The 15,955-nt window shown below is 44.9% G+C and overlaps 1 protein-coding gene across 1 annotated transcript in view; it reads right to left on the bottom strand.

Moving 5' to 3' along the window:
• The window catches only part of LOC142576617 (rifampicin phosphotransferase-like), a 242,139-nt gene that overhangs the window by 9,494 nt on the left and 216,690 nt on the right, over positions 1-15,955 (bottom strand). The window contains exons 37-38 of the mRNA XM_075686819.1: positions 1,683-1,759; positions 1,414-1,516 (exon numbers count right to left, since the gene is read on the bottom strand). Coding sequence (XP_075542934.1) covers positions 1,414-1,516; positions 1,683-1,759 — 180 coding nt within the window. The remainder of the gene's footprint in view (positions 1-1,413; positions 1,517-1,682; positions 1,760-15,955) is intronic.

The raw sequence follows: 15,955 nt of genomic DNA, 5'->3' as shown, positions 1-15,955 counted from the left end.
GGAAACATAGCGGACATTGAGAAATAAATTTGTCCTGTCTCGGGATCGAACCAGGGACCAGAGCCTCTCTGGAATAGTCGCTCTATCATCTGAGCTGAATTTAACGCGATGTAAGGCAGCTCTCGAGTCCCTATGGGCAGCGTTCAAGAGAATGACCAATCAGCGAACAGTGCCCAGACAGAGGCGAGGCAACGTAACGAAGAAGAAACCGTTTCATTACATCGCTACGTAAAGAGCAGTCAGCTCTACGAGGTGCTCGTAACGAAGAGCGGAAGCTCAATTATCACAGCTGAAAGTCGCTCGCAAGAAGTGATTTTTATACTAAAGCAAGGTGTGAAACCTGGTTAGTTGCTAATTCATGATGATGTGCACAGGTCGACAGCGGATAAAGGATGGAAATGTACGGCGGATACTAGCAATGGCTGCCAATAAAACTTTATATTTAGTGAAACTATCTTTATTTTAGCATAAGATTTCTAGTTGTGAACCAGGACTTGCGGTGTTAATGAGGAATGACACACATGTAAGACCATTCACCAAAAAAAGGTTTGTTGATTGCCCAATAGGTGTGGCACATGACATCCCCCTCTCCTGTGGCCTAAGGCACTTGGGGAAAATGGACTCATGCCTTAATATCAAATTATGGGAGGAATGCTTAAATCTGCCGAAAGACAGACTTTACATTGTCTCCAGTGTGGCTGGGCTCCGCTGCTGGAAAAATCCATAGTAATTGCTAACCAAGAAAGCGATACCAGTAGGTTAATATTTAAAACCACGGCTTTTGCTCAAGTCAAATATCTATGTCTGCTTTCGGTCCCCTTGACGGAAAAGGCACTTCTGTACCTGGAATGCGCAGGAAGTGCTGGTGCTGTATTAAGCTTTATAGGTGCTTGTCAAAGATTAGAGTTTTTCTTTAATCGGAAGCATGTTTCGGCAGCTGCGACTCTAATCACGTGAATATTTAGCGCTCAGGCCAGCCGTAACAGAGGCTAGTAGATTGCAGCACGACGGCAAATTATTGGAGAAATCGAAGCGCAGGGAGCATGGGTGCACACGGGTTGATGAAAATATTTCCTTTCGCGAACCTTCTTCCTCTGCCTTGCAGGTTTCCGTAGAACCAATTTCCCACTCATTGTTTTTTTACCCGAAACAGGTTTCATGCACCTTTTGTGATACCTGGAGTGTCAGTGCAGAGAAAATCATGCAGCTCTATCGATGGCTTCGCTATAGATTGCCCGTCTAAACCCCGCATCTTCCACAACCGCTAAAACACCACTATTCCCTGGTGGCAGAGAAATTTGCGTGCCCTACTGCATTCAACTATGCTTCGCTTGAATGTGCTCCTCCGGCCTCTGCGATCTTCAGAAAGTCCTGAGAGGTAAGGCAGCCGTGTGCACTCTTGGTGATGCTTACCGTGCGAGATAAGTCCTCCGAGCTCCGTGACGACTCCTGACAGGAGGGGAAAGAAGGGGCTCCAAGCAATGTCTGTGCAGTACGCCACCAGCACGTCTCCCCTCTGCGTGACGAAGTTAGAGCTATATCAGAGGCGACGAGCGCACTGTCGAGGCTTTGATTTGACAGCCCCATGGCGGGCATGTAACGTCAGTATTGTTAAAAATAAGCATGCTATAAACCTTTCCTCAGACGTACGGCAAACGAAGCATTCGAGATCATGAGCTCACCTCTATCTGTGTGGCTTCGTCGATGGTGTGCACCACGCGAGCCGGACCTTCGGCGATCCCGCCACTTACTGGCGTGCCTGCAGACGAAACAAAACGGTCTCTTGCTTTGCTCAGTGGCATGCGCAGTGATGTACTCGTTGCAGCAAAACTAACTTCATGTGTGTACATCGTCCGTAACCCATGAATACCCGCCATGACTCTCTTTCTGTCTAGGTGAGGGTCGCGTGGTATTAAGGGTAAACTAAAGCCTACCTATTTTTCCACGTCCCTGGTTAGTATAAAGAAAGACGAAAAAAGTACTGCATTGTTTAATTTGTTTGGACATTTCGACGTGCCTTTTTTTCGAACGAGTGTGCCGTCTGTGTTCTTCTTTTGTGCTGTTTCTCATGCGCTACACCTTTTGCCTCCATCATGAGATACCAAGCCCAACGTGCTACTTTAGTCTCCATCCGTACGCAAGCGCTTGAACGTCCATGTAAGATAGTGAAGAACTTGAGCAGCGGATAGTCATGGTGTTCTGTTGATGCGTTTATCTACACCAATCATGCTTTTTATTAAGGCGATAGCGTTAAAGAGCCAGTGTCGCAGAAATCCCGCGTTGGCGTCCAGTGTTGGACGTCGTTTGGCAAAAAGGTTTTCGACCCACACACACTCAGGCCATTCATGTGACACAAGGAATTCACTGAACTAATTAAGTTTCTTAAGCTAAATACACACAGACTGCAGACATGATAGCTCTCGGCGTGTAATTTTAATATACGAGAAAAAATAATTTTGTTACGTGAAAACGCAAACCTCTTTTCCATCGCTTCTACAATGCACAGACTGGATACGGCGTCCGCCATTTGCACACGCCGGCGCGTAAATATCTGAGACTCCACGGAGCGGCGCGCCCGCTTCCTTGAAACACATCCAGATGGCGCTCGCCTCCGCCGCATCGCTCCGCCAAAAGCACAGTTCGCACTAGGGGATCAGAAAATTTGGGTGTGGTAGTTCATATTGTTTTTTTTTTTTTTTTATTGTTTCACCTAAGTAGGACATCAGGCAGTATAATAGCAAGAGCTTGGTGGCGCAACCCACCGCCCCGTTCCAAAGGGGACGCTCATAACATCCAGCCATCCATCCATCGCTAGTCACTGGAAAAAAATTCAGAGTACCGCAAAGGTCGCGATTTGACTGGCAAAACTGAGCGGCCATCGCCATATACCTTCCAAGCCGACTGCGTCGCGGGAAGGCCGCCGTGTGGAAGAGCTTGATATTCGGTGACACATCGGGTTGAGTGTTTACTGAAGTACAAATGCTTTGTGCCCGGAGATAATGGTTGCTAAGAACGAAAATAAAATGTTATTCTGTGCGAAGTAATGCAGCCGGTGGTGGTTTTGCTCGCTGATAGTGTTTACTGCTGGAACTGTGATACGATTGTGGGAAGCAGCTTAGCGCTGCTATCGGGAGGTTATGCACGCGTTTTTTTCTCCTTCCGCGGAGCGAGCTACGAAGGAAACATTTCGTCACTTCCAGCCCCAATGAGGCAAGCTTGTGCTTTTGGGCATGAACATCGTGGACCACCACCGGCTTCTATTGAATGTTTCCAAGCAGGGCGAAACTATCACCTGACAGTGTCACAGGTACGTACGTTCATTGTATAATTTCACAAGGTAAATTGGATACATTTAATTTAGTTTGTAATCGGGTACCGCGCGTTGCCGACTCGGTCGGCCGACTTCGTCCGCCGTATACGCACGACACACTGCGACTGCTGAGTGCGCACCGGTGTTTGGCCGTGATGACAGTGCGTTTATGAGCGGCTACCCTTCTCAACGTATTTATGACTGTTTTCTTAGACTGCCAAGATTTGCTGCCTGTGTAAAAAAAAAAAGGCAGGAACACCCGGTGGTGACGCAGCACTTTTTTTTCTAAGTTACATGGGCGATGTATAAAATTCTTGTGCTTTTAGAGCGGTTTATGTATCATACATAACGGGTGTTCTGTTGTTTTGTAGTTCTTGTTATGCATCAAACACAACATTATTTGGGTATGCACCGCAGCATTTCAACATAAAATATATGTATGCTGGCTTCAGTTCATTGTATGTGCTCGGCTTACAAGCTCAAAATTTGAAGCATGTGTTGTGAATATCATCTGGCCGTTGATTTCAACCTCAAAATGTGTATGTATAAATGAGCACAGGATAACTGGAATGCCCATCCACTGTAAGCTTCTCAAAGTCTTCAGCAGAAAAGTGGTCCTGCAAATGTTTGTTGTATGGTTAGAAGTGTGATGCTGGTCACCCTTACGCTGGGCTGCCCAAGGAAGCTCCCAGGGCTTTTTTGAATGAAGCCCTGTCTCAGACATGTGAAACTAGAAAAAAACATGCAAGATAGCTGTAATAATAAGTTGAAAGACCCAACTAAAGAGACGAAGAATACGTTATAAAGGTTTAGAAGATTACGCAGTGAGACAATTAAAATAGGTCAATTGAGCTGTAAACGCGCATGTGGCCGCAAGCACGCAGCTTCAAGGATTGCTAACATTTAACGCATTCCTGTTTTTCTACCAGTGCCAACACAACTGCACAGAAAGCGGCTGTTATGTGGACGCACGACATGCACTGACCATGTTTTCATTGACTGCGATCGTCCCGGTCTGCGAAAAACAAGTGCCATATTGGTCGAGTGACTCGAGGCGAGAGCGCGCTGACGTGCGAGGAGAAATCATGCGAGTACCTGGTGCACGTGAGGGCGCGGAATTCTCGCGCGACAAGTGTGCCTTCGCGTGCCACGACCACGGAATAACCGCGTGTGTTGAGCAACAAACGCGTACACGTGTACCCGCGTCAAGCGTGCAAGACGCGAACGATCCCTGCAGTGAACTCCTCTTTTCGTAGCATCGCTAACACCGCGTGCACTTCCCTTAAATATCTTCTAAAACAGTACCGAAAAGCAGAAGCAAGGTATATTTATACCTCGGACACGCGGGTATCTTTTGTAGGCTTGAAGTTCACCCGGTCGATTTTTTATAACCACGCAGAACGACGCTCTCGGTCATTTTTCCCGGTCGGAATCAAATAAAAAGTCTTTCCAGACTCGGTTCGGTTGCTGCATCTAAAGGCGCAGCAGCCAGGCATGATTTTTTTGCAGTAAAACACGAGCGCGACAATCGGAACACAAAAAAAAACATAGGGAACCTGCGCTGCCTGCGCTCTAACTCAGCCGGCCCGCCCGGCGCTTGGAAGGTACATGGCACCCCAAGATCACGTGGTACGGTTGGGCCAATGAACGTGCCGACGGCGGGGGGAAAACGAATGCGGTAGTTTGAATTTGTTTTCCAGTGACTCTACCGCATCGCGGCCCATGCAAGAGGCCGCGTTTCGACCATAAAGCCCGCCTTCATGCATAGCGTTTGAGGCGAGTCTTTCTCGGTGTACACTATGGTTACATACGCTGCAGTTGCCGAGAAGTGCGAGAAGCAGTCAGGGCTCTTTAAATGCTATCGCCTTCCACTCTCAAAGGCGAAGCCATCAGCGTCTTCCAAATTTTTTGATTTATTTACAAAATCTACAGCTCCGTTTCGTACTTTAGCAGTTGTGAACAATATGCACACGCAGTAAAGATATCACTGAAAAAATTGCACCTGTTCTTCACATATAGAATGAAGAGAACTAATAACATAGATATAAAACAATAAAGTGCGCAACTAATTTTTGTTTATCATTAAAAAAATTAAATTATGGGGTTTTACGTGCCAAAACCAGTTTCTGATCATGAGGCACGCCGTAGTGGAGGACTCCGGAAATTTCGACCACCTGGGGTTCTTTAACGTGCACCTAAATCTAAGTACACGGGTGTTTTCGCATTTCGCCCCCATCGAAATGCGGCCGCCGTGGCCGGGATTCGATCCCGCGACCTCGTGCTCAGCAGCCCAACACCATAGCCACTGAGCAACCACAGCGGGTAATTTTTGTTTATCATCAGCCAAGTTTTGTGTTCAATGCAGGACGAATGCCTCTCTTAGAGGCGTCCACTTATCCCTGTCTTGCGCTCGCCGATTCCAACTTGCGCCTGCAAATTTCCTAATTTACTCATGCCTAAAAACTGGTCCAGTGGCAACGGTGCAAGTGTCATCTAAGAAGGAATTCCAGTGATCCATGGTTCATGTAAAGGAATTGTATTTCAAAATGTTAGTACGCACAAAGGCATCAAATCAGCCTTATGGAAGTTCGCTGTTATAACGGGCCTCGCAGAAGTATTTGTCTTAGACAGAGGAAAAGAGGCACTACTTATACAATGCATAAACCCGTATCCAGCTTTTCTGGGGCCGAATCTTATAACGGTTCGGAATACGAACCGTCCGCTTCGCCGCTTACGTCATTAGATGTGCCACTCCCAAGCCGGCGGTGGAAGAAGGGGAGTACGCGACCAATAGATGAGAGGGTGCCACCTCTGAAGTGTACGTCATTATATGACGAGCTAATCGTGGAATTGCAGAATGTTTCTGCTTGCTAAATGAATGTAAAATATAAATTAAATATTATACGCCAAGTTTTGAAATATAAACTTGTGGTGTCAGGCGTTTACGCAATGCAGAAGTAATTTATAATGTCATTCTTTTTCATTCTCAGCCCACAGGCGGTATCGTAAGCGTAAATGAGTTGGCCACGGAGTTGGCAGAGCGCAGGGCTATGTCGTCTGCTACCAGGAGCTCGCACGATGCATGCAATAGGAACGCCCTACCAGCACTTCTCAAGTAGCTAGCACGACAAAACCGTGAACTGGTTCTTAGGGACACCTTTACTAGCCGACTATATCAATTTTCCTTCTTTTTTCGCCCTTCGTCATCGGCTCGGACATGACTCGCTCGCCGCCGCGCTGCCGCTATCCCTGCGATCTGCCCCACGGTGCGTCGCGTGATAGAAGCAGTGCAACTTAAATCGAACATTACGGTATACGGGCCCTGCATTGCCTGCGCGAAGTCAAATCGAAGAGTGCGGTGCTGACGGTGCGCGCTGTGCCGTGAAATTGAGAAACAAAGTATGGCACTCCCGAACTAGAGAAAAAAGGCAAGCCAAATAAGAGAGCTCCAGAATACCTTCCCGTCCTGACTGTATAGTTTTATCAGCCGAACGAAGGAAGCGCTGAACCAGCCTAGGTTGAACCCTTCTGACTGCTGAACGGCGATCTGCGAGCTATTCACACTGGTGATAGCACTGGGAATTCGATCCCACCATGCAAATATCTCCTTGGAATTGACTTTGAAGCTGAAGTCACTGCAAAGCTGACCCAGCCCTTCAACCGGCCAACACAGTAATTGCGAGAGCAACTTTGTGGACAATGCCGGCAGCAGAGATCTAGTCAATTCCGAATAATGCTTCGCGTCCGACTGAGCTCTGGGAGCTGCAGGCCGGCGGCGATGAACCGCAGCGCGCAATATCCCTTCCTCTGCGTGGAATGGCCACTCGCACGCTTGCACCCGAGTCTCCTCCATTTGATAGCGTAGCTTGCAAAAGGTCTACTTAGAAAGGCAGCAAGGGCGGTGCAACTCATTATCCGTCACTTCTTCGAAAGCGTATCACATTTCCAGCCGTGGTCGACACCGAAAGAGCAACGCCAAGCAGACGACGAAGGCAAGTAATAGCCTCTGAAGCAACCAACGCACGCGCGCGCGACGCCCGCGTGTCTCCGGGGGCGCGCGACCGGCGCGCGCGGCCAGGGTCACAAGCCAACAGCCAAGCCACAGCAACGGAACCCAAAGCGGACTACCCCTTTGCCGGTTCCTACGACCGGTTCGCTTTGGAGATTATTGACAGATGCGTGACGTATTCGAAAATTGCGATACCGCCCCGCTGCCTCTGACGACCTGTGACGCAATCAAAATTTTGGCCAATCGTGAGGCCAAAAGAACGGTTCCCCAACCGAACCGTTATAAGATTCGGCCCCTGGACACGTTGGTTTGGTTCGCGTGAGTGCCACCACGGGGCGTACTGACCTTAAATTTTCAAACTTCCCCTGGTGACACGGTGATAACGTTCACAAAACCAAAATAAAATAATTAAGAGATATCCCTGCGCATTGAAATTCGCCACAATGCTTGCCCCGCAGGTGTTATCAGAGTTCTTGATAAAACGTAGCCGTTCGTCGCCTGGAAATGACTTATCATCCTTAGAGCATGTAGTCGCGACGAGCGATGACTGATTCTTGTCTTTTGATACGGTTCTTTGTTCTTTTTGTTTTTTTGTCTTTCTCTTTTTTTTTCTTTTTGATGCTACGGAGTGAAAAAGTTACGGTTACTGTCTGAAGCACTCCGGGGCAGGCTTTCTTCAGTCGACACACATTCTTGACGTCCGAACATCGTACAGAGTCTACGAGAGACAACGTACAGTACGTCGTGGGGAGCTTTTGCTTTTGACCTATCAATTTAGTTAAGCTGCCCAAAATCACTTCCCTAGCGACTTTTTTATCCGCACTCATGGGCTATAGCAGCAGCTGCAAATCAAAATGTACGTAAGCATTAAGACACACATGGATACGTTGGTTTTGCACCTTTACGCAAAAGGCACGACATCATACGCGAGCAAAATCTATCTGTGTCGTCGTCCCTTAGCATGCTTTTCGTCGAAGCTGTTTGGCAATATTGCGTCACATTTACTGGCCACCGGGCCAGGTACACCTTTGGGTATGACATATATTACTTGCAGGTAGTTCCCAAAGTAGTCTCCTGTGACGTTTATCCACGTGCGTGAGGAAGACCGCTATCTAAAATTATTGTTCAGTTCAGCATATGCGGTATTTGTCTGCCCGCCATACTGTCTGCCATTTTGCCATTCCCCCTTTACAGTATAGCCGCAATGTACACTAGCAGGCATCAAACGCTATAAAGGCTACCCACATACTCAACTACCTCGCTTACAACTCCTCACACTTGCATTCAAGAGTTGTGCGACTGCCAAGTACATCCTTAACGAAGGTTACATAATAAATTCGGGGGTTTTACGTGCCAAAACCACGATATCATTATGAAGCACGCCGTAGTGGGGCGTAGTGGGGGATTCTTGAATATCTTAGACCACTTGGGGTTCTTCAACGTGTGCCTACCGCTAAGTACACGGGTGTTTTCGCATTTGACACCCATCGGAATACGGCTACGGTGGCTGGGATTCGATCCCGCGACCTCGTGATTAGCAGCCGAAGCCATTAGAAAGTAAGCAACTACGGCGTGTAAGGATCTTGGTAGTTTGAGGAAGGTGACATTCGTCACGTCAGACAGTTTGTTCCCATCCTCACTGCCCGAGAATCGGAACCAGCAGTCGAAGAATGACACCGTAGAGTACACTGTATTTAATGTGATGGAGTTCGCGTGCAACATTTTAGACGCGGATCACCCTGTAATGACCGATGACCAGGCATCTCGCTTATACTTGCCTTATACGCTTATAGACGCCTGACAGCTGCCGGTCGCAGGCGTCGGCCACAGGGCCTACGTACTTGACCTATTTTCAGCACTTGCTGACGTTCTCGCCTTATTTTGCACCATTCGGCTGCAGCTGAATTGCTTCAACAGCCAATTTACACGTGCCAAAATTTGGCCACCCTGTCAACGTTATGGTTCTTTATTTTTAGGTACTCTTTTATATTTAGACTAATGCTGTCTTGAGATTTCCAGCGCTTCCACCTTTACCAAAACGCCCTCATTTTTCTCGGCCTCGGTTCATATTGTTACGCTGAAGGGAAAGAAGAAGGTGACATGAACTAGAGGAAGCCGAAGACTGGCCGTTGCCTGAACGACATATACACCAGTTGTAAATATACAATATTTTATACTCTTGGGGCTGCTTTCTTCCTGCAATATTTCGGTGGAGGTGCGGGGTACAATCACGGAACTGCGCAGCGGGCGTCATCTACCTGCCGCCACAATGACAAATCAAGATATACAAGCAGAGACCTCGTCAGGCAATCATGCCTTTAGTCTCTGCCACCCGCAGGATGATGTGATTTTCCTGCAAATAAAAACTGACTGACTGACTGACTGACTGACTGACTGACTGACTGACAAAGCCTCAGCAGCCCGTGCCAACGGTCATCCTCACTCATCTGCAGGATCAGGGGACATTTTGTGGTACGGAAAACGCCAACTTTGAGGACTGGCTTACGATGTACGAGCGAGTGCGCGACAACAACAGGTGGGATCCAACAATGATGCTAGCAAACCTGATATTTTATCTGAGAAGAACTGCGAAGAAATGGTACAACACACATGAAGCTGACCTAATGAGCTGGGATGTCTGAAAAGACAAAATGTGAGACCTGTTTGGCAGATGCGTCGGTCTTCAGCGGGCAACAAAAAAAAGAAAAAGAACTTGCGTACCGCGCTCACACGTCCACAGAATCTTATGTCGTGTACATTCAAGATGTGCTGGCCCTCCTTCGCAAGACTAATAACAACATGACCGAGGCAGGCAACATTATAGTTACATACTAAAAGGTAATGCTGACGATGCCTTCTATCTCCTGATCTGTGAGGATTGTGCTCATTACTTTTGGAAGTGAGATCAGGATCACCTAGAACACGCATCTATAAAGGGAGATATAAACAGGAAGAAGAAGCATGCGCTTGCTGCAGTAAAGCAAGGGAAACGATGGAGCACGTTATATTAGAATGGGAAGACATCTGCCCAGCGGTCGATTTAGGCACCACTGGTCTCCTTGAAGCGCTTGGGTTCAGCGAGAGCCGAGGAAAAGTAAAAATGTCCGCAGTAGAGACTAGTAAGAGGCTACTGGAAGATTGGTGGAACAAAAGTAGAGAAACGGCAAAAAACAGACCTACAAAAGCAAAGTTCGCAATAGGGGGTCAAAAAATGTAGTGAGAGTTCATAGTGTTTTTTTTTTCTCTTTTTTTTTCTTTTTTATCTTGGGTAGGACTTAGGCAGGATAATAGCAAGAGCTTTGTAGCGCAACCCACTGCGCCGTTCCAATGAGGACGCTCATAACCTCCATCCAGTCATCCGGAAAAGCTGGATATGCCTAATGATTGAAGAGAATGGCATCAGGAGAGTGATGTGAGGCCTAGCGAAGCCAATGTTGATAAATATAAAAAAAATCTTGCTCATGGGCGCGGGATATAAGTCGTGCTCATTTTGTCTTACTCACTCGAGATTTTGCCGATGCCATACTGTTTATAAGAGCAAAACGTAAAAGCACCAAATTGAAGAATGCGGTGAACGAGTGACTTGTAGAGCAGTAATTTTGTATCCTTAAGCGCTTATCTTAATGTAAGGTCAGGACACTTAATTTTTGTAGGGCTTTGTTAGTATTATTAACAGTATCGGCAGTGCAAAATATTGTATTGGTGAAAATTACGCCAAAATGTTTGTATTTCTCTACGCAGTCTAACGTTGAATCAATAAAGCTGCATTCAGAGACCAGTGGAGATGTGCTTCTTGTGAAAGACATTACGAAAGTTTTGTGAAACGTAATGTTGATCTTCCACTTCGGGCACCATGTATCAAAAGAGTCACACAGACGTTGATCACCTTCAGGTGATTTGATTACATCAAAGATTACGTAGTTATCTGCCCATAAACGAAAAGGAGGGCAAATGTTACTAAAGAGATCGCTAATGTTGAACAGAAAGAGCAAGGTTTTGAGCACAGAGTCCTGCAGAATGCCTTATAGTGTGGTAAAGACAGTGGTGTCGGTGGCATCAAACTTAGCGAAATCAGAGCGGTGACAAATAAAAATAGAAATTGAGGACGCTAATCGAGGCTTATTCACAATAGAATTTAGTTTTGGGAGGAGTTTAAGATGAAGGACCAGGTCAAAAGCTTTAAGATAGTCAACAAAATTAGCATGACCCGGTCGCGTTTGTCCATGTGGAAAGCGACGTCATGTACAAAGTTGCCTATTAGTGTGTGCCAAAACTACTCAAGTATACGTGTTGTACATAAGATAACAACTTGTTAGATTCCGTGAGTTCCATTATATTCTTACTGATGAGGCGCTTTTAATTACACAAACGCCCAATGATGATGATGATGATGATGAGCGTCTGTCATGGCTCGCACCCACTCAGGGGGATAGGTCAAGAATCGGGCGGCAGGAGTTAGATAAAAAAAATCCTACATGTAGATGTAGATGTAGGTCCTTGTGAACTACTAGCACGTACCCACTCCAGGGGATTTGGCAAGAATCAGCAAGCATATAGTAAAGTATAAAATAAGTAAACATTTTATAGTAGGCAAGCTAGGGATTGTGGAGGCTGCATGATTTTATGACACTGAAAATCCTTCCCTAACCATATAGTAGAAGCAATCCAAGGTCAATTTCGGTGAGAGAACAGTAGGCTAGAAATTTCGTGTTCAGAGTTTAAATCTCATTGATTGAATCTAAAACAAAATCTTGTAATGCAATGCTAACCTTCCCGTCGCTATGCCCAAGTGTAGAGGCGCCCGAATAAAGCACATTTTCAAAAGTTAAATCTAATCCAAGAAGGCTGAGTGGTGTTTCTAGGATTCGTTTTCTGAAGATAATAAATCTTCGAGAAGAAATTAAGAAGTGGTCTATAGTTTTATCTTCCCTACACATATGACAAATAGGTGAGGGTGTCAGACTAGCCCGGTATAAATAAAAACTTAAGTAAGGTATGCGACAGCGAAGCGTAATAGTAGTTACTTCTATTTTTTCTAGAGTGGCAGAGAGTGCTTTTCCAGGAGTATTGATAATAAGTGTTTAAAATCCAAGGAATTTGTTACAGATTGCACAAACAATTTTCGCATCTTCTTTTGCCTTCGAAATCTTGCAGCTATTATCAAGGCTGGTGTGGGCAGAATTTCAGCGGCCGAGCCCGCTAGCGACGCTTTCGCCAATGAACCAGCCCTTTCATTTGGAACTAGGCCTGTATGCCCAGCTATCCAGAGTAGATGGATATCAGTTAAGTGTCCAGGTACTTCAGATTAAATTCAGAACCCGAGATTGATCATTAGGTGCTGTGAGTGAAGTACACAAGGACAAAGAATGAGTAACAATGAGTACATAATCTATTGGGCTTAATTTACGAAGGTTAAGCAAAAGCCTTAAAAATTATGTATCAAGTATTGGTACAAAGTCTGGAAATCGCAGGAGAAATGACCAATCGAAAATTTGCATGAATATACCAATACCACATATTTTCTTGGTTCTACGTGGCACCAGTCTGTTTGACTACATTTGTTTGTGATTTTATTCAATAATCTTGTAAAATAGCACTTAGGTTTTGGTAAGCTAGGTGTTTTGTATTGCTTGGAAAAATTTCGCCAAATTGTATGCTAAGAGAATTTTACCCGTCACAAGTGGCATTTACCTCTCTGATCCTAACGTGCAACGGATCCAGAAGAGTTTGTACAAAATTAACTTGGGTATCGTTGAATCCAGACTAATCGGTATCGAAAAAATACTAGGCTGAGAAATGAACACTGTATGGCAAAGTGTTATTGGTGATTCGGACGCCCTTAAAAAATTTTGTACCGCGAGCACACGAAACCGAGTTACAAGAGAAGGAATTCTTGTTTCTAGATACAACATAGTATTTGCTACAAATTTAGGCAGCCCTAAACATAGCAATTATGCCTGCTTCTATAGAAGAACCAGGGGGCGAAGCTTATAGGCAGGCGCACCAGACTATAGTACACATCCCAATTCCAGGACAGGGCATACATACACACGGCAGATTAATTACAATGTGCCCCCGCACATCCCTAATTGACTGTTGCTCAATCACGCACGAAACCACCGCTCGAACATCCTTAGCTGCAACATAATCTATGCGCGCACGCCATGAAAGAGAGCTGTCGTATATAACACCAAAACATTTAACAGCATCTACTTGTGAAATGAAATCGAGCTGGTACGACAGAGATATTTGTACTGGAACCTTCAGAGGAGATACGAGCAATGAAGACTTGTACGCATTTAGAGCCAGACAAATGGAATTTACCCAAGCTTCTAGAACAGATAAATACCATTGCAGGTTTTCGTAAAGTGTTTCAATATGCTTTGCCGACGAGAAGAATGCAATGAGATCCGCATACACCTAATTGTGACCGTCCTTTTGGGTGAAATAGAGCTCAGTAAAATATTAAAAACCGAAGATTGTACAGATACCCATGGAAATAATTTTGCCTTTCTATATGTACTCGATCAAAACCTGTTTTAGAAACAATACAATTCTCTGCCACTTAAAACTTGCGTAACCCATGCTTGCAAATAGGCGGGGAACTTCAGTTCTCACAGCCGGCATGCCAATTTTTTCCCGCTCGACGCTATCGTGTGCCTTGGTGATGGTACTGTTATACGACTATGCAGGTCAATATGCGCTTGCCATATGGAACACCCCGGCCTGAATCCAATTTGACATCAACTAAGAATGTTTCTTGTATTAATAATATTTAAAACGTGAACATGTAAGGCTCTTTTCTCAACTTTACAAAATTTGATGTAAAGGCGATTGGTGTAATGCTGTCTAAGCGTATAACCCTCTCCAAGCTTTTTAGGTAGTGGTAAAATTTTTGCAATCTTCGATTATTGTAAAACGCAAGCGCTTCTGAGTGAGTAATTTATGATGTTAATACATTGTCTTGCGTGTCTTCATATGAATTTTTATTATGGCCGAAGTGACTCAATCAGGGCCAGCAACCGCAGTTGTAATTTTCTGTAAAACAGATGAGAATTCATCCACAGATATCACCATAAAATCCTCATCAATGTCGGAAATCAAAGTCGGGGGGGGGGGGTAAATTACATGAAAAGCGATGTTCCAGGCCTTTAAACAGAACTTCCAATGAGTCTATCATGTTATCTGGGGATAAAACTCTAGATTCGACATTTACCGACAGGGAATCATTTTCTTCTATCTAGTACAACCGAATATCTAGTACAGCCGAATAATGCCCGCTTTGTATTTGGTTTGGCAAGAAAATAAGAATGCTTTATGTATTCATCTACGCTTTTGATACAGGACGTTTAAACGTGGCTGCAACAAATTTATAGTCTGACCAATTTTGCAGGCATTGGTTATGTAACAACTCCTTCCAGGCGGCTTTCCTTCTTTTATGATCCCGCCAGCAGTCAACATTCCACCAGCGCCAAGAGGATTTATCTTTAAGTGAGTGAACCTCAAATTCAGCTCTTTTACGGGGGTCCGCTAAGAGTGAAGAAATCTTGACGCTTTTTGTTCAATTCACTTCAGATAGGGCTGTCAATGATTGCAGTCAAATTACTTTAGAATTTACTATAATTTATGTTTATTTGCGCATGAGACACTAAGAATGCTACCGGGCACATAATCTCCGAAATCATCGGAATGTGGTCACTATTTGTAGCATAGTCAACCATCGACCAAGACGATACGCAAAAGCCTGAACAAGAGAAAGTGAAATCTAGAGAAGTAGCTAAACCTGTAACTAAAGTAGGATGACCTGTATTTTGGCATAAGAGATTATTGTTCTGAGACCAATGCCACAGTCGAGTACCCTACGGATCTGTTCTTAAGCCCCATGTGAGAAAATGCGAGTGAAAAGCACCCGCCAATATGACACCATTTCCTCTAATAGAAATTCCACTATCCAGAGGTCGTCTGTCGTGAACCCCTGAAGCATAGTATACATTGGCGATGAAAAATGACCGACATAAAGGTACATTTAAGGCTATTAGTAGAATTTCGAATCCAGAGGACAGTAGTTTCAGTGCTAACTTTGCTTAGTGGCAAATTCCGGATGAAACTAATGTAAGTTGTCTACCACCTTCTTTAGACCGTTCTAAAGAAAAAGAGTAATAATTTCAGAGGTGAAAAATTTTATCTTGAGGTCGTGAAGCTTCACCTTGTGTAGACTGATCTAAAGGGAAAGAACGATAATTTCCGAGATGAGAATTTTTGTCTTGAGATAGTCAAGTTTGTTGTAAAATGATTATATCAGGATCTAATTGAACAGTGAGACACGACAAATCTGTGGAAGCTGCAAAAATGGAATGAAAGTTCCACTGTAATACTTTTAAAGAACCTATTGTCGAGATAGTATTGCACTATGCTGCAACAACCTGCTGATGCAAAATGCCTTCCTTGAGGACTTTATTAGGCGGAGATCTTTGTTCTTATTTTGACACGACAAGAAAGAAGCATGGTTTAATGTTGACCGGCTACGTTTTTCAGCTCTAGCATTGCCTTTAACATCACTAGGGACGCGCAAGTCCAACGTGTGAATTTTGTCAGGACGCCTTGAATATTTAGGTGTCTCACAGCTTTCATCTGAG

Source organism: Dermacentor variabilis, chromosome 3, assembly GCF_050947875.1.
Source record: "Dermacentor variabilis isolate Ectoservices chromosome 3, ASM5094787v1, whole genome shotgun sequence".
NCBI lineage: Eukaryota > Metazoa > Arthropoda > Arachnida > Ixodida > Ixodidae > Dermacentor > Dermacentor variabilis.
The sequence above is the reverse complement of the archived record's forward strand: the minus strand, read 5'-3'. Positions and strand labels throughout refer to the sequence as shown.